We start from the raw sequence: 19067 nt of genomic DNA on the forward strand, positions 1-19067 counted from the left end.
CAGAGTTAACAAACTGATGTGCAACATATCATTAGGTTATACATACCTGTCACTCCATACATGAGAATCCAAGCGACATAAGCTTGCATATTTAACTGTAACGGCATTAAAAACACGAGAAAACAGAAGTTTTAGTTTTCTTCCAAGCTTCCAACGCGCAAAAGCTGTAGACTAAGAACTGCAGTTACCAAGATGGGCTAGACTACTTGGTAGTTAAGTTTGTCAAGATGAGGTTGGTAAAGATGGTTAGCGGCTGTCTGGTGCTAACAGTAGAGAAATCGATTCGAAACTGCTCCAGAGAATCTATTTCCATCAACTGGCGCACGGAAATCTCCACTGCCGCTCTAGAGTGCGTGCGAACAGTTTGTCATCAACAGAGGAAAAGGGAGACGGGGAGAGCGAGAGGTACATACAGAGAGAGAGAGAGAGAGAGAGAGAGAGAGAGAGAGAGAGAGAGAGAGAGAGAGAGAGAGAGAGAAATACAGAGAGATTAAGACAGAGAGAAAGAAAGATGGAGATATAGATATACATAGAAAGAGAGAGAGAAAGAAAGACACAGAGAGATGGATACATATATAAAGAGAGAGAGTGAGAAAGAAAGACAGAGAGAAAGAAAGACAGAGAGAGATGGATACATAGAGAGAGAGAGCGAGATAGAGAGAGAGAGAGAGAGAGAGAGAGACCATAGTTTGTGTCTGCAGGTAAAATGATGAAAATAGTTTCCAAATATAAATGTTTACCACTGAAGGGGGGCATTTTTGAGTAGGCTTACCCTGTAAAAATAAATAAAAGTTCCTTATTAACAAGCACTATTGTGCCCAGTCGTGTTTTGCAGCATATGAAGAATTGGGTTATGTTTGTCGCACCCTGGAAAGCTGTTTGCTGGCAGATGAAAACATAATGGCAGATTTAGCAAAAAATTGCACCAGGTACAAAGCTGGTGCCTGGTTTTTACAGCAGGTGATAAAACACACAAACTGTTTTCATTTACAATGCCTTTTTATTTAGCCTATTTATTTAGCCTATTTAAATAGCCTATTTGTTGTGAAAATAGATAACTTTTCTCCTGATGCAAAAGTGTAATATTTAACATTTAAAATAATGCTGATTAGATGATACTACTGAAATAGCTTGGGGTCAGACACAATTCACTCAATACATGTTTTGAGTTAGAACCAAACAATTATTTGGTTTAACATCAGAAACTGCTGAACTATGGTTTTCAATTATGCAATTTCTTACACTTCATACTCCAACATTGATAAGATTGCTCCAGTTAATTTCAAAACCTTCCCACTGGGCACAAATTCAACGTCTATTCCACGTTGGTTCAACATCATTTCATTGAAATAACAGGGACACAATGTTGATTCAACCAGTGCGCCCAGTGTTTTTTTTCTAATGGAACTTCTTGAGTGTCATTTGGTGGTGCATGAAACACTGACAGCAAAATAATGTCCTGTAGCAAATTCTGACAGTCCAACACCTTACAAATTGCACCAAGTGGTCCAAACATCTACGCACAAAAAACTTGTTTTCTAAAATGTTGTGCACAAATTTGTTTACATCCCTGTTAATAAACATTCTCCTTTGCCAAGATAATCCATCCACCTAACAGGTGTGGCATATCAAGAAGCTGATTAAACAGCATGATCATTACACAGGTGCACCTTGTGCTAGGGGCAATAAAAGATTACTCTAAAATGTGCAGTTTTGTCACACAACATAATGCCACAGACGTCTGAAGTTTTGAGTGAGCGGGCAATTGGCATGCTGATGTCCACCAGAGCTGTTGTCAGCAATTGTATGTTAATTTCTCTACCAGAAGTTGCCTCCAATGTCGTTTTAGAGAATTTGGCACTACATCCAACTGGCCTCATAACCGCAGACCACGTGCAACCACGCCAGCCAAGGACCTCCACCTATGCTCTCCCAGGCCCACCAATGGTTGCGCCCTTGTCCAGTCATGTGAAATCCTTAGATTAGGACCTAATTAATTTACTTCAGTTGACTGATTTCCTTATATGAACTGTAACTCAGTAAAATCGTTGAAATTGTTGCATGTTGCGTTTATATCTTTGTTCAGTATACAGTTTACTGACAGTGCTAGACTGAAGTGTGGAAGGCTGACTGTGAGTGAATGAGGGCTACTTATTTCACCTTCATCCTTGTCTTTTTCCCAACAAGGCTTCAGCCCATCACTAATACATCCCACTCGAACACATTAAGCCTGTACTGTATTGTAACTATAAGAGTGCTTTATTACCAAGTACTGAGGGCAGAGTTGATTAACCAAATAGAGTGGCCTATTAACATCCCAATTTCAAAGTAGGGCATGGAAATCCTCAGAACAATGTTGAATTAAATCAATGTATCGGGCTCACATAAGGAAGGAGAACTGGATTTGCTGCAATATTGTTGTTAGCGGGGGTTTCTGTGGATGGGCATTAACATACAACATGCCTTGGGGCATGTGTTCTGCTACGGCCTAGGGGTTTTGACAGGACAGAGTGATCCATGCCTGCTATCTGATATGCAGCTTGTGTGTCCGTCTTATCACCCTCTCTCCAGCAGCTTTAAAGGTATCCATGAAATGAGTCTCTCCGCTATGAATTTGCATGCAATTTCAAGTGTCCATCACGCTTGTCCTTGTGTCGACATTTTGCGACGTTTAACTTGTTAGGAAAATAGGAACATTGGAGGTGACATAAAGTAAAGTGAGACCAGAAAGTGTCATAAAGATTGTGTGTGGTAACCAGAGCTATGAATGATTAAAGTAGTCAACATAGCTGTTATTCAAGCCACAGAAACAAACAATGAGAGTGGTGTGGATGCAACACGTTTCAGGTTTCTCCTTCAGGCAGTGTAAACAGGTAGATGGGAGTTCTTGACGTAAGGAAATAAGAATCTTGAGGGTATTCACTGAGCAACTTACTGTACAGTATATCCTGTGAGATAAAAACTTAAAAACTTAAAAAAAAAAAATTGATTAAAAAGGATTCCCTACCTCCTATTCCATCAATTCCAAATTCAACTTCAGCTCAACTAAGTCTGGGTATTGTCACGCTCAGCGTCAAACATCAAACGTAGGTCATTTAATGAGAGAAGTTACCTTCCACGCTCTCTCAAAAACACAATGAGAGAATGTAATATGAAATACAAATTCATTCATAGGAACAAATTTGAACTGAAGGGGTTTGATATCAGTGGGTAGAGGAAATAACGGTTGGTCTTTGTGCTGTGATAATGGCATTCATGGCATTGTCACATGCCACACAGCACAGGCACTGCCAACCTCGCCAACACAATTGTCTTCTCATTAGCTTGCCTCATTACTGATTGGGGTCGTATCTCTCTTTGTAATGCTCGTCGTTAGAAGAAGAAGTGGACCAAGGCGCAGCGTGGTAAGTGTTCAAGATTAATTTATTCCAGAAACACTAAAACAAAATAACTACAGCAACAAACGAAAGCGAACAGTTCTGTCAGGCACAGACACTAAACAGAAAATAACCTCCCACAAACACAGGTGGAAAGCAGGCTGCCTAAGTATGATTCCCAATCAGAGACAACGATAGACAGCTGCCTCTGATTGGGAATCACACTCGGCCCACAAACAAAGAAACAGAAAACATAGACTTTCCCACCCGAGTCACACCCTGACCTAACCAAACATAGAGAATACTAAGGATCTCTATGGTCAGGGTGTGACAGTACCCCCCCCCCCCCCCCCAAAGGTGCGGACTCCGGCCGCAAACCTGAACCTATAAGGGAAGGTCCGAGTGGGCATCTCCTCTCGGTGGAGGCTCCAGTGCGGGATGCAGATCCCCCTCCGCTTGGGGCTCCCACCACTTTCGTGGAACCGGACCGTAGATCATCGCCGGAGGCTCTGGACTGGGAACCCCCGCTGGAGGCTCTGGACTGGGAACCCCCGCTGGAAGCTCTGGACTGGGAACCCCCGCTGGAGGCTCTGGACTGGGAACCCCTGCCAGAGGCTCTGGACTGCCGACCGTCGCTGGAGGCTCTGGACTGCAGACCGTCGTTGGAGGCTCTGGACTGCGGACCGTCGCTGGAGGCTCCGGACTGGGGACCGTCGCTGGAGGCTCCGGACAGGGGACCATCGCTGGAGGCTCCGGACAGGGGACCGTCGCTGGAGGCTCCGGACAGGGGACAGTCGCTGCAGGCTCCGTGCCATGGATCTTCTCTACAGGCTCCGCGCCATGGATCATCACTACAGGCTCCGCGCCATGGATCATCACTGGAGGCTTTGTGCCATGGATCATCGCTGGAGGCTCCGGGCCATGGATCATCACTGGAGGCTTCGTGCCATGGATTATCACTGTAGGCTCCGCACCATGGATCATCACTGGAGGCTTTGTGCCCTGGATCATCACTGGAGGCTCCGGGCCATGGATCATCACTGGAGGCTTCGTGCCATGGATTATCACTGGAGGCTCCGGGCCATGGATTATCACTGGAGGCTTCATGCCATGGATCATCCCTACAGGCTCTGGGCCATGGATCATCACTGGAGGCTTCGGACCATGGATCATCACTGGAGGCTTCGTACGTGGAGCCGGAACAGGTCTCACCGGACTGAGGAGACGTACTGGCAGCCTGGTGCGTGGAGCTGCCACAGGGCTTACCAGGCTGGGGAGACACACTGGAGGCCTGGTACGTGGAGCCGGAACCGGTTTCACCGGACTGGGGAGACGCACTGGAGGCCGAGTGCGTGGAGCAGGCACAGGGCGCACCAGGCTGGAGAGACGCACTGGAGACCGGGTGCGCGGAGCTGGCACAGGATATACTGGGCCGTGGAGGCGCACTGGAGGTCTGGAGTGTAGGGCTGGCACAACCCGTCCTGGCTGGATGCTCACTTTAGCCCGGCAAGTGCGGGGAGCCGGCAACGAGCGCACCAGGCTGTGAATGCGCACTGGAGACACGGTGCGCATCACAACATAACACGGTGCCTGACAGATCACACGCTCCCCACGGTAAGCGCGGGGAGTTGGCTCAGGTCTAAACGCTGACTCCGCCAATCTCCCGTGTGCCCCCCCCATTTTTTTTTGGAGCTGCCTCTCGGGCCTCCGTCGTTGCCATGCTAATTCCTCGTATCGTCGCCGTTCCTCTCTTGCTGCCTCTAATTCCTCCCTTGGACGGCGATACTCCCCAATCTGCGTCCAGGGCCCTTTGCCGTCCAGGATCTCCTCCCATGTACACTCCTCCTGGCCACGCTGCTTGGTCCGTTTTAGGTGGGAGGTTCTGTAACGGCTCTCGTTAGAAGGAGAAGTGGACCAAGGCTCAGCGTGATAAGTGTTCATGATACTTTATTACAAGAAGCACTCAAACAAAATAACAAACGGCGAAAAAACGAAAGTGTACAGTTCTGTCAGGCTCAGAATGCTAAACAGAAAATAACATCCACGCAAACACAGGTGGAAAACAGGCTGCCTAAGTATGAGTCCCAATCAGAGACAACGATAGACAGTTGCCTCTGATTGGGAACCACACTCGGCCCACAAACAAAGAAACAGAAAACATAGACTTTCCCACCCTAGTCACACCCTGACCTAACCAAACATCGAGAATACTAAGGATCTCTACGGTCAGGGCGTGACACTCTTCTCACAAAACTTGGAGTACATCTGAGGGTGCTCTGGAAAGATCTGCCTCTCTTCTGTAGCCCATCTATTTCTCTGCCCATAGCTGCCATACAATGAAGGCCTATTATCATTTGGACTCCATACGGCTGCACTGCATTGAGAATATATTGAGAATACACTGAAAAGGTTTATTTTCTTTCTGATAAACTTATGTTGATTAACTTCTAGAATATTCTCCACACATTCCCTGTCGTTGGGCTCTCTGTATATGTACTGCCGACCACTGGCTTTCTATTAGGTTGTCAGGGATTCAAAGCTGAACTCCAGTCTTGACATAGATGAAATTGGCAGCTTTTGCATGTTATAGAAAACCATACAAATCCAAATATAATTCCCTCCCTTTCACTCAATGGCTTCAAGACCTGCTTGAATTTGGATTGGATTTTTTTAAAAAGGAAAATACACCTTTTTTAAACTAGAAAAGTTATTTACGTTTGAAACCATATTGTGCAACCATACTGTGAAACCATACATAGAAACTATACTGTGAAACCATACTGTCAACCATACTGTGCAACCATACTATGAAACCATACTGTCAAACCATAATATAAAGCATACTGTGAAACCATACTGTGAAACCATAATATGCAACCATACTGTGAAACCATACTGTGAAACCATAATGTGCCTTTGTACTCAAATCAATACTGTATTTACTCTTTATATTGCTTTTATAGTTTCATTTTGACCCAAGCAGCATTTGAATGATTACCCACTTACCTGACCTGAATCTGTTAAGATGCCGACAACACAAAACAAGCAAGATGAGGTAACATGTCTGTGCCAAAAGTCAGGGAATGAATGAATCTCATTGATAGCCCTTATAAATGTCAAGTTATTTAGGAACATTATCGAGACAGTCTTTATTTGGCTTTTTCATTTGTTTGAATTAGAAATATTTTAGGGTTTATGAATACCAGTTGACTAAATTAAAATGTTCATTTGATTTTAGATTAGATTGACTTGTACAGTATTGTCCGACAAGAGGAACATCTTACCACAGCTCACACATTAGACACACAATCCACACAGGAACACAGTCCACACAGGAGCACAATCCACACAGGAACACAATCCACACAGGAACACTGTCCACACAGGAAAGGGGTCCACAAGGGAACACAGTCCACACAGGAACACAGCCCACACAGGAAGACAGTCCACACAGGAACACAGTCCACACAGGAAGACAGTCCACACAGGAACAGTCTACACAGGAACAAAGTTCACACAGGAACACAGTCCACACAGGAAAACAGTCCACACAGGAACACAGTCCACATAGGAACACAGTCCACACAGGAACACAGTCCACATAGGAACACAGTCCACACAGGAACAAAGTTCACACAGGAACACAGTCCACACAAACACAGTCCACACAAGTACACAAACTGTAGACAGTTAGACAAATAGTATCCAACCTGCACATGTAAGAGGAAGAAGGAAGGAAGGGAGGAATCACCATTGTTGATAATAATAGCCCCTTGGATGAAACTCCTCCTGAAGCGTGCAGTTCAGCATTTAATTCATTTGACCTGATCGGAGAAAGGGAAAGGGAAAGACAAAAGACCAAACAAATAGCAGAGACCTTTCTTCTTTAAGGATGCTGCCCCTATCATCGTCAAGCCTATCTACAACTTCTTTAACCTGTCTCTCCTTTCTGGGGAGGTTCCCATTGCTTGGAAGGCAGCCACAGTGTGTCCTTTATTTAAAGGGGGAGATCAAGATGATCCTAACTGTTATAGGCCTATTTCTATCTTGCCCTGTTTATCAAAAGTGTTGGAAAACTTGTCAATAATCAACTGACTGGCTTTCTTGATGTCTATAGTATTCTCTTGGGTATGCAATCTGGTTTCCACTCAGGTTACGGATGTGTCACTGCAACCTTAAAGGTCCTCAATGATGTCACCATTGCCCTTAATTCTAAGCAATATGTTGCTGCTATTTTTATTGACTTGGCCAAAGCTTTTGATACGGTAGACCATTCTATTCTTGTGGGCCGGCTAAGGAGTATTGGTGTGTCTGAGGTGTCTTTGGCCTGATTTGCTAACTACCGCTCTCAAAGAGTACAGTGCATAAAGTCAGAACATCTGCTGTCTCAGCCACTGCCTGTCACCAAGGGTGTACCCCAAGGCTCGATCCTAGACCCCACACTCTTCTCAATTTACATCAACAGCATAGCTCAGGCAGTAGGAAGCTTTCTCATCCATTTATATGCAGATGATACAGTCTTATATTCAGCTGGCCCCTCCCCGAATTTTGTGTTAAATGCTCCACAACAAAGCTTTCTTAGTGTCCAACAAGCTTTCTCTGCCTTAACCTTGTTCTGAAACTTCCAAAACAAAAGTATGTGGTTTGGTAAGAAGAATGCCCCTCTCCCCACAGGTGTGATTACTACCTCTGAGGGTTTAGAGCTTGAGGCAGTCACCTCATACAAGTACTTGGGAGTATGGCTAAATGGTACACTGTCCTTCTCTCAGCACATATCAAAAGCTGCAGGCTAAAGTTAAATCTAGACTTGGTTTCCTCTATCGTAATCGATCCTCTTTCACTCCAGTTGGCAAACTAGATTATTGAGACTGTCACGTCCTGACCAGTAAAAGGGGTTGTTTGTTATTGTAGTTTGGTCAGGGCGTGGCAGGGGGGTGTTTGTTTTATGTGTTTCAGGGCTTTTTGGTTAATGTTCTATGTTAGTATATTTCTATGTTCGTTCTAGTTTTTCTATTTCTATGTTTAGTTTATTGGGTTGACCTTCAATTGGAGGCAGCTGTTCCACGTTGCCTCTAATTGAAGGTCCTATTTAGTAGGGGTGTTTTTCATTGGGTTTTTGTGGGTAGTTGTTCCATGTGTAGCTGTGTGCCTCACAGGACTGTTTCTTCGTCGTTGTTTTGATTGAAGTGTTTTGTTTCATTTTCTTCTCAATAAATAAGAAGATGAGTTTACACATTCCCGCTGCGCCTTGGTCCCATCCTTACAACGAACGTGACAGAGACGTAATGTATAGATCGGCAGGTAAGGATGCCACCAATGCTTCTTATAGGACACATCACTGCACTCTATACTCTTCTGTAAACTGGTCATCTTTGTATACAACTCGTAAGATCCACTGGTTGACGCTTATTTATAAAACCTGTAATTGCTGCCAAAGGTGATTCTAACTTGTATTGACTTAGGGGGTTGAATACTTATCGTATCAAGATATATCAGTGTTTTATTTTCATGAATCTTTTACAAATGCTAGAATTTTTCTTCCACTTTGACATTATAGAGTATTTTGTGTAGATCGCTGACAAAAAAATACAATGAAATCCCTTTAAATCCCACTTTGTAACACAACAAAATGTGGAAACATTTAAGGGGTGTGAATACTTTCTGAAGGCACTGTATTGGGCCTGAATATAAGTCCTACAATACAATACAGAACAAATGCCCACATGCTTAAGGGTAGGAGTGTTATTGGCACATGACTTGATTATTACTCAATGATCATCACCAATAGTACATTTTCCAGTAAATGAATCTACCTCAAAACTTATTAACAAGGGAATGCAGCAGCGTTTTCACCTTTTGATGATTAGTTTACCTTGGAATTCTCTCTCAAGAGCAGCAACTACATAGAAGCATGGTGTGCAATACATACTTTCTTTCTGTGCGATAAAGATCTGCCTCTGCCCTCGAATATCGCCACATTATTAATCATCTGAAAGGAAGCTCGCTCCATTGTTTGAGTCTGAGGGAAATGCTTATTATCATCAATAATGCTTATACTCTCACTTCTTTTTCTAGCTATAGTACTGTATGGACTTTATGGAGTATTTGAGGATGCCATGCTTTGTATTCTACAGGAGTAGTTCAAGCTTTTTGAGACATCTAAAGCCTTTCGAAATATCCTGTATCCACACAGATGAACCAAACTATAAGTATACCACAGCCCAGACAGGCTAAGCCTTGACCCAGCAGGAATTGGTTGGAACTAAGTCACAATTTTGGAAAGACCGTTCTGTAGTGTACTGCCAACACCAAACCACTGCCGTCGAATAGGTGCAAACTGTGCAGTGCTGTTCACCAGTCACAATTTCAATACATTCTATTTGACTTGGTTATCTCCATACAGTACTCTGGTTCCATGCATGCATTGATAGTCAAAAACCATAGTATTCATCAGGAGTACACTGTCCTCTAGCGCAAGAAGATTGACATCTCATTTTCAACATCGGGGAGCTTTGTTGTGGCATACTGCATAATTAACATGTCGAACGGGAAACAAGCTTTGCTAAATTCTCACCATTATAACCTTATAACATAATAACATGTTTTTGTGGAGTTTTCTGGAGAAAACTCGTGGGGATTTGTCAACTGGATGACTTTCTTAAGGTCTCTTTCTGACTTTTTCCAACAGGCCACGACAGCTGACATGTCACTGTTGACACATGTAAACACCGATGATGGATGAAAACACAGAACACTCTCTCTCACACAGACCTCTGTCTGTCTCTCTGTGTGCCCCCCATCTCTCAGTTCAATTACATTCAAGCGGCTTTATTGTTATGGGAAACATATGTTTACATTGCCAATGAAAGTGAAATGAATAAACAAAAGTGAAATAAACAATTCTCTCTCTCCCTCTTTCTGCTCTTCTGCTCTTTCAGCTGGAGCTGGATGGCAATCCAACAGAATGTATGGAAACAGAGGACATGTCTGTCTGACAGACATCAAAAAAGCAGCTGAAAGCAGAGTGGGAGTGCCGTTTGGCAAAATACATATAACAAAGGAAGTAATAACACAGTTCAGATTGGAAGGCTGGCACTCACAATGCTGGGTTCTGCCTGACCTTTGTGACCCCACAGTCCTCACATATAAAGGTTGACACACGTCCAGTACTGTTGTCTGGTTCTTGAAACATAGCCACTTTTGAGGAGCATGGATGGTTCTTGGAACACAACCACTTTTGAGGAGCATGAAGGGTTCTTGGAACACAGCCACTTTTGAGGAGCAAGGATGGTTCTTGGAACATGACAGTGTCCTTTGTTTTTTGTGTTTAGGATCGTTGAGTAATAATACTGGTTATGACACCAAACTATGTGAAAGAGGGTAAGCATTTTATTACTGACTGTAGCATTTTACCACTGACTGTAGTAATTTACCACTGACCTTAAGCATTTCTTTACTAACTGTAGCATTTTACCACTGACTGTAGTAATTTACTACTAACTGTACCATTTTACCACTGCTCATATTTACCCGAGAATAATTCCCATTCCATATCTCACCAGGGTTTGCACTGCCTTTGCAAAAGTGTCAACTTTATCTGTAATGTGAAAAATTAAGTTCAGGTATTGACTACTCAGTTCTACAGTATGTGAGAGGCTTTAATGTTGTACTGGTATGTGGAAGCACATTTATATTTTCCCAGACACTGTTGGTTTTCTTCTCAAGGCTTTCCTAGAACCTGTCAACGCATCTCTCATCTTCAATTTCTAAAATATGTTAAACAATCAACTGATCTGTGACAGACACTGTGCCAAAGCTGCATAGAGATGTAATAAGAATGTTTCCCATTACTGATAGAAGCGGCATAGATGAAAGAAGAAGCTTGGCCACCATCTTGGATTTGATCAACCGATCCCTTTCAACACTTTTCCACTTTAACATTCTCCGCAATATGAAAGCATGTTGTGTGAAACGGATTCTTTGTCAATGTTCACATCACAGATTGTGCTCAAGAGAAGTACATGTTCATGTTCTTCATGTTGTACAGTACCTATGGCCACTTGTATAACCAGTAATACACAATTGATTTTCTTCTTTCAACGAAGTAAGGCGCAATGGGGTGTTTTTACACTCTATGATTTTGATTTCCCAATAGTGTTCTATGGTGAGAAGCCCAACTAGTCGATTAGCCTATAACATTGGCAACACATTTTCAAATACGAAAAACATGCATCCAAGACAACAAACTCTGGCCGAGTCAAATCATGACCCTAACATGCACTTATTCAAATGGTCTCTGCATGAACAACCTTGACTCATTGAGGCCAGCGAAACCAGGCATGGAAGTGTAGTTTATCTGTGCACCGTATATGAAATCAATTGTGGTGGGAAAATTACTTGTTCCACGCCGTCACACTGTCCAAGAACAACAGGATCCATTGTGCAATGGTGGCATCTTGGTGTATTGTCGTTTGTGCAACACAGTCGCTAGGTCATTATGCCAATTAAATAGTTTTCAAACATTGGTGAGCCAGTCAGAGAAAGTGGTGTAACTTGTATCTCTGGTTAGTTTTAAAGAATTGCCTTGGAAATAATGCGTACCTCAAGCTACGTAAGCATGTCCACAAATGGATCTCTGTCGGAGCGAGCAATTATTCTTTAGAAAAATTCCAGACACTTCCAGTCTCAACCTATTCACAGTAGCATATTTACTGCGAGGGTGTTTAGTGTTGGCGTTGTCCTCTTAAAAATGCAAAAACATTATCATACAAATCAAAAGGGATGATATTTATGTATCTTGATACATGCTCTGTATGTAAGGAGGCAAGGGAAGAGGTGTGTGTGTGTGTTTGTCACATTCAAATATATTGCCTGTATGTGTTCAGTACCTTAAAGATTGCGATCATGGACATTATAAACATGGAAATATCTATAGGACACATGCATGGGGCGAGTGAAATAAACATATTTGCTTTTTAACCTGTTGGGGCTAGGGGGCAGTATTTGCACGGCCGGATAAAAATATACCCGATTTAAACTGGTTACTACTCTTGCCCAGAAATGAGAATATGCATATAATTAGTAGATTTGGATAGAAAACACTCTAAAGTTTCTAAAACTGTTTGAATGGTGTCTGTGAGTATAACAGAACTCATATGGCAGGCCAAAACCTGAGAAGATTCCATACAGGAAGCGCCCTGTCTGACAATTTGTTCTCCTTCTAGGGCATCTCTATCAAAAATACAGCATCTCTGCTGTAACGTGACATTTTCTAAGGCTTCCATTGGCTCTCAGAAGGCGCCAAAAAGTGGAATGACGTCTCTGCAGTCTCTGGGCGAAAAACTGCAGGAGTTTTTGTGAGTGGTCCGGCTGAGAACAGTGACACTGGAGTGCGCGTCCACGAGAGGACTCCATGCTTTTCTTTCAGTCTATGAATTAATATAACGTCGCCCGGTTGGAATATTAGCGCTTTTTTACGAGAAAAATAGCATAAAAATTGATTTTAGCGTTTGACATGTGTTTGACATGCTTCGAAGTATGGTAATGGAATATTTTTAATTTTTTAGTCACGAAATGCGCCCGCGCGTCACTCTCGGATAGATACCTGAACGCACGAACAAAACGGAGCTATTTCAATATAACTATGGATTATTTCGAACCAAACCAACATTTGTTGTTGAAGTAGAAGTTCTGGGAGTGCATTCTGATGAAGAACAGCAAAGGTAATCCAATTTTTCTTATAGTAAATCTGAGTTTGGTGAGGGCCAAACTTGGTGGGTGTCAAATTAGCTAGCCGTGATGGCCGGGCTATCTACTCAGAATATTGCAAAATGTGCTTTCGCCGAAAAGCTATTTTAAAATCGGACACCGCGATTGCATAAAAGAGTTCTGTATCTATAATTCTTAAAATAATTGGTATGTATTTTGTGAACGTTAATCGTGAGTAATTAAGTAAATTCACCGGAAGTTTGCGGTGGGTATGCTAGTTCTGAACATCACATGCTAATGTAAAAAGCTGGTTTTTGATATAAATATGAACTTCATTGAACAAAACATGCATGTATTGTATAACATAATGTCCTAGGAGTGTCATCTGATGAAGATCATCAAAGGTTAGTGCTGCATTTAGCTGTGGTTTTGGTTTTTGTGACATATATGCATGCTTTGAAAATGGCTGTGTGATTATTTTTGGCAGGGTACTCTCCTGACATAATCAAATGTTTTGCTTTCGCTGTAAAGCCTTTTTGAAATCGGACAGTGTGGTTAGATTAACGAGAGTGTTGTCTTTAAAATGGTGTAAAATAGTCAGATGTTTGAGAAATTGAAGTTATAGCATTTATGAGGTATTTGTATTTCGCGCCACGCGATTCCACTGGCTGTTGACTAGGTAAGCGTCCCACCTTGCCCAGGGAGGTTAATCAACATATGACTCTGTAAAAAGATTGCTATTGTGAACCACTAATTTAACTTTGGGTTGGGGAAGTCCTGTGGGTGGGGGGTGGGGACTGTTTGTCTTATTTGGTCTTGTCACTTGTTTTTCTGTCCATGTGTGTCACGTATACTCCCTCTCTGGCCTCTAGGTCACCAGGCTGCTGGTTATGGCGCACACCTGTCACCATCGTTACGCGCACCAGCGCGTCATCAGACTCACCTGGACTCCATCACCTCCTTGATTACCTTCCCTATATATGTCACTCCCTTTGATTCCTTCCCCAGGCGTTATTGTTTCTGTTTCTTGTCTGTGTGTGGTTAGTGTTTCTTGTTTTGTATTATGTTCTGTTTTATTTATTAAATATTCACTCCCTGTACTTGCTTCCCGACTCTCAGGGCACAACATTACAATGTGTACCAAAAAACAATGTGTAACAAAAAATGTGTAACAAAAACAGTTGATCACAAAAAAGAATGCGAGAACATTATCATACAAATAGAAAAATATGATACATATTGATACATGCTCTGTATGTAAAGAGGCAAGGGGCTCTGTATGTAAAGAGGCAAATATATTTCCTGTGTTCATTATGTTAAATATTGCAGAGGAGCCCCTGAATGCACGAAAACAAATCATAGCTGAAAACAGATCACTGTGAGAAATCCGAAGGCAAAATCCCTCGAAATGGTAAATTAGACATACAGGCATTTATTTGCCTTTCGTCTTTCTAGGTGCTGGAAATAAATTGACCAACTAAAGTCAATGAGACCTTTAATGTCTTCCAAGATAGAAAATACATTACTTTTTATTGACAAGACCTTTTTAAAAGTCAACAGACTGAAGGAGGCAGGATGTGTGTGGAAGGCTAGGGATGTGAGGCAGGGAATGACTTACATGTGCTATTAATATTCCTCTCATTTCTAGTACTGATCAAGAGGGTTTTGAATGTGTAGCAACATGGAGACTTACAGGTAACTGACAAAATAAAGGAAACACCAACATAAAGTGTCTTAATAGGGAGTTGGGCCACCACAAGCCAGAACAGCTTCAATGCCCGTTGGCATAGATTGTACAAGTGTCTGGAACTCTATGGGAGGGATGCAACACCATTCTTCCATGAGAAATTCCATTATTTGGTGTTTTGTTGATGGTGGTGGAAACGCTGTCTCAGGCGCCGCTCCAGAATTTGCCATAAGTCTTTAATTGGGTTGAGATCTGGTGACTGAGACACACCCAGACCCACACCCACACCCAACCACACACACACAATTAAGATGTTTTTTTTACACTGATTTTAACTTTTTGGGTAGATAATGTCTCCGCCAACATTTTCTATGACTGAAAACAACTTCTGGACATCAGAACAGCAATCACTAACCTCAAATTGGATGCCAATTTCTACTTCAACGAGTCGGCAGCTCTGGGCGTTCTGCACACTCTGGACCAGTTCCTAATCCCCGGGACTCGAAAGAGGAAGCAACAGTGCAAGAGAAGCAGATGAGCCGGCATCCTGAGGAGATTACGTTGGCGAGCAAATAAACTGCCTCTACCGTCCATCCTATTGGCGAACATACAGTCACTAGAGAACAAACTGGATGAGCTCCTTTCGAGACTATCCTATCAACGGACCTGAAGAACTGTAATATTCTATGTTTCTCGTAGGTGTGTTTGAACAAGGACATGGATAATATGTAGTACATCTCGCTGGTTTTTCCATGCATTGTCAATACCGGTCGGCAGCCTCGGATAAGACAAAGGGTGGTGAGGTGTGTCTCTTTGTTAAAGGGAAGCTTTGCCCCTGGACATTATTTGGGGTGTTTTTACAGTCTCCCTACATAATTATGAGTGATGAGAGATGAGAGGTGTTTCAGACATAATTATGCACCAATGACGTCATTAGTTGATTGAGCCTGCTGTCTGATCAAACAATTAATAGAGTTGTGTTTTGTAGCAATTATTGTGGCCTTTATGTTTCACAGATTGCACGATCACGCAGCTAGTAGATATGGTTGTCCTTGTTCAATAGAGAGATTGAACATGTCTCAACAATGTTACTGTCTGCCACGACATTGAAGGAAATGTAGGTTGAGTCATTTTCTCTGGCTTTGTAAAGACTACAGCCTGACGGGAGCCCTACTTCCTTGTTCCCACCCTCGAAGGTATGCTTTTAAAAATGGGGGCAGTACTATATTTTACAGGTTTACAGGTAGATACAGTCTGTTACTGTGTCTGTCTGAGATGGATAGCGAAATAATTACAATGGCTGTTTCTGATGATTCCTCTTTCCAAGAAGAGCTGGATGAGGAGACTGGTTTTGATATAATTTTACATATGAACAAATAGTATGACAAACAAGTAAGTTGTTTTGCTGTCAGTAGCTAGCTAGCAATATATCTAAGCTCTCTTTTCACATGAGGCAGTGTTGTTCAGTACAGTATAATTTTGTGATCAATTCAGCCATAACGGGGCTTGCTAGTACCAATACAAGTTGAGCTAGCTGGCTTTGTTGAGCTAGCTGGCTTTGTTGCTAAACCCTAAAATGTACTGTAGCCAAACTGTAGCCAGCTAGCTAACCTCAGTGCATCTCATTAGAACTCGGAGAAAAACTGGATAAATATTTTGATGATGATGATGAAGAGTAAGGAAATGACTTTGGCTTCATGACTCGTCTTTGAGTAACTATACCTGTGTGTTGTAGCTGGCTAGCTAATGTGTGTCTGTGAGATGTCTCATATTCTACACTATGCTGCTACAGTAGGAATACAGACAGTACACAACAATTGTCCATGAATGTCTAATAGCGTTTTTGTCATTCTCTTACAGACAACACCGCTTGGTGGCCTACAGATTGTTTTAGGAATTTGCTCTACGTGGGGAGAAGCTAGGTACAGGACACCAAATCCCCTTGCCTGCGTGTGTTGTTGGGGTCATTTAAGCAATTCAAGAGATGTGAAAGGTCCATAACAACAATCTCCCCTTGTATCACAGGGACTCCTGTCACGTCCTGACCAGTATAAGGGGTTATTTGTTATTGCAGTTTGGTCAGGGCGTGGCAGGGGTGTGTTTGTTTGTGTTGTCGGGGGTTTTTGGGTATTGTTATATGTTTTGTATTTCTATGTTCTTTCTATGTTGTGTATTTCTTTGTGTTGGCCTGGTATGGCTCTCAATCAGGAACAGCTGTACATCGTTGTTGCTGATTGGGAGCCATACTTAGGTAACCCTTTTTCCACCTGTCTTTTGGTGGGAAGTTGTTTTTGCACTGCTGTGTATAGCCTGCAAAACTGTTTAGCTGTCGTTCATTCGTTTTCTTGTTTTTTTGTGTAGTGTTCAATAAAAGTTAATATGAGCATTCACGTACCCGCTGCATTTTGGTCTACTCACTACGACGGTCGTGATAACTCCGAACATCTCACTGCACCCCCCCAAACACATCATATTAAAGTATTCCATTTGTAGAACTGTAGTATTGATTATAGGTATTAGTAGTATATTTTAATTCTACTGTATATACTGTATGTCATACATTGCCATAACTGTTCCTGCATACTGCTGTGTAAACTGAACTCAGTCTCAAGAGCAAATAAACTTTGTCTTGAATACAAGCCATATCTACTTATTTTGTACATTGACAGTCTAATCCACTGTTTAATACACCAATACACCAACCCCATACATAATTTGTTTTAGCTTTAAGATTGTAGCTAGTTTATGCAAATACATTTCATGAACCTCGTCTTGTGTTGGGCAATGGCAGCTGGTCTGGCAGAACTTCATGAGGTCCATGCCAGCCCCTTGCAGTCTTTTCCTCTTTCGAGTCAGATGATGTTGAGCTTGTGCTTGTTCCCGGCTGAAAGCTTTCATCCAATGGGTCTACACTACAGGATCTGTACTTCTAATGCTGTTGTCAAGGTCATCATCATCAGCAGCAGGATTAGTCGGTAGGACATACACTAGTCAGTGATTATCCGACATTTGACTACATCAATACACATTCGAACAAGCTACTATATCCACTATACTGACTAAGCTTCACACACACACACACACACACACACACACACACACACACACACACACACACACACACACACACACACACACACACACACACACACACACACACACAATACCGACCCCCAACAGACACATACCATCCCCTCCTTACTAACAACTCTGCTTTTCTCCAAGTTAGACTTCAAACTTTGCATAAACAATCAGCTAAGCCTCCATAATACAGAGAAAACTACAGTAGAAGTTGTAGCCTACTTATAAACACACCAACTATGACAACAAGGCACAGACCATGTTTATGCCTAGATCCAGTATATGTATTTCCTCATCATGGAGTCATGGTGTAAATCAAAGGTGATACACTAGTTCCTGGCGCTGAGCTTGATGTTGATGCAGCTGTAGATGTAGAAGGGATTGGACTCTGCAAATAAAACACATACAGTTGAAGTCGGAAGTTTACATACACCTTAGCCAAATACATTTAAACTCAGTTTTTCACAATTCCTGACATTTAATCCAAGTAAAAATTCCCTGTCTTAGGTCAGTTAGGATCAACACTTTATTTTAAGAATGTGAAATGTCAGAATAATAGTAGAGAGAACTATTTATTTCAGCTTTTATCTCTTTCATCACATTCCCAGTGGGTCAGAAGTTTACATACACTCAAATAGTATTTGGTAGCATTGCCTTTAAATAGTTTTACTTGGGTCAAACGTTTCGGTTAGCCATCCACAAGCTTCCCACAATAAGTTGGGTGTATTTCGGCCCATTCCTCCTGACAGAGCTGGTGTAACTGAGTCAGGTTTTGCTGCCCTCCTTGCTCGCACACAACTTGTGTATGTAAACTTCTGAACCACTGGAATTGTGATACAGTGAATTATAAGTGAAATAATCTGTCTGTGAACAATTGTTGGAAAAGGTACTTGTGTCATACACAAAGTAGATGTCCTAACCGACTTGCCCTTCAACTGTACATATCTATCTCGATTACTTCGTAATTGCACATTGACTCATTACCCCCTGTATTCCTAGTGCTATTATTTTGCTATTACTATTTTCTCTCTACATTGTTGGGAAGGGCCGATTAGTAATAATTTCACTGTTAGTCTACACCTGTTGTTTATGAAGCATGTGAAAAATAAAATGTAATTGATTTGATTTGACATTCACACACTTTAAACCCCCTATGCTCCTTTGTGACCCCTCTTTCAAAGTCACTGAGCTCTCATCTAGCGATGGTAGCAGAA

General features: G+C 42.2%; 1 protein-coding gene across 1 annotated transcript in view; it reads right to left on the bottom strand.

Moving 5' to 3' along the window:
• Positions 1 to 114, bottom strand: part of LOC115170632 (relaxin receptor 1) — a 98517-nt gene extending 98403 nt beyond the window's left edge. The window contains exon 1 of the mRNA XM_029726884.1: positions 47 to 114. Within this exon, the coding sequence (XP_029582744.1) occupies positions 47 to 107 (61 nt within the window). The 5' untranslated portion in view covers positions 108 to 114. The remainder of the gene's footprint in view (positions 1 to 46) is intronic.
• Positions 115 to 19067: the final 18953 nt, after the last annotated feature.

Source organism: Salmo trutta, chromosome 3 (assembly GCF_901001165.1).
Source record: "Salmo trutta chromosome 3, fSalTru1.1, whole genome shotgun sequence".
Taxonomy (NCBI): Eukaryota; Metazoa; Chordata; class Actinopteri; order Salmoniformes; family Salmonidae; genus Salmo; species Salmo trutta.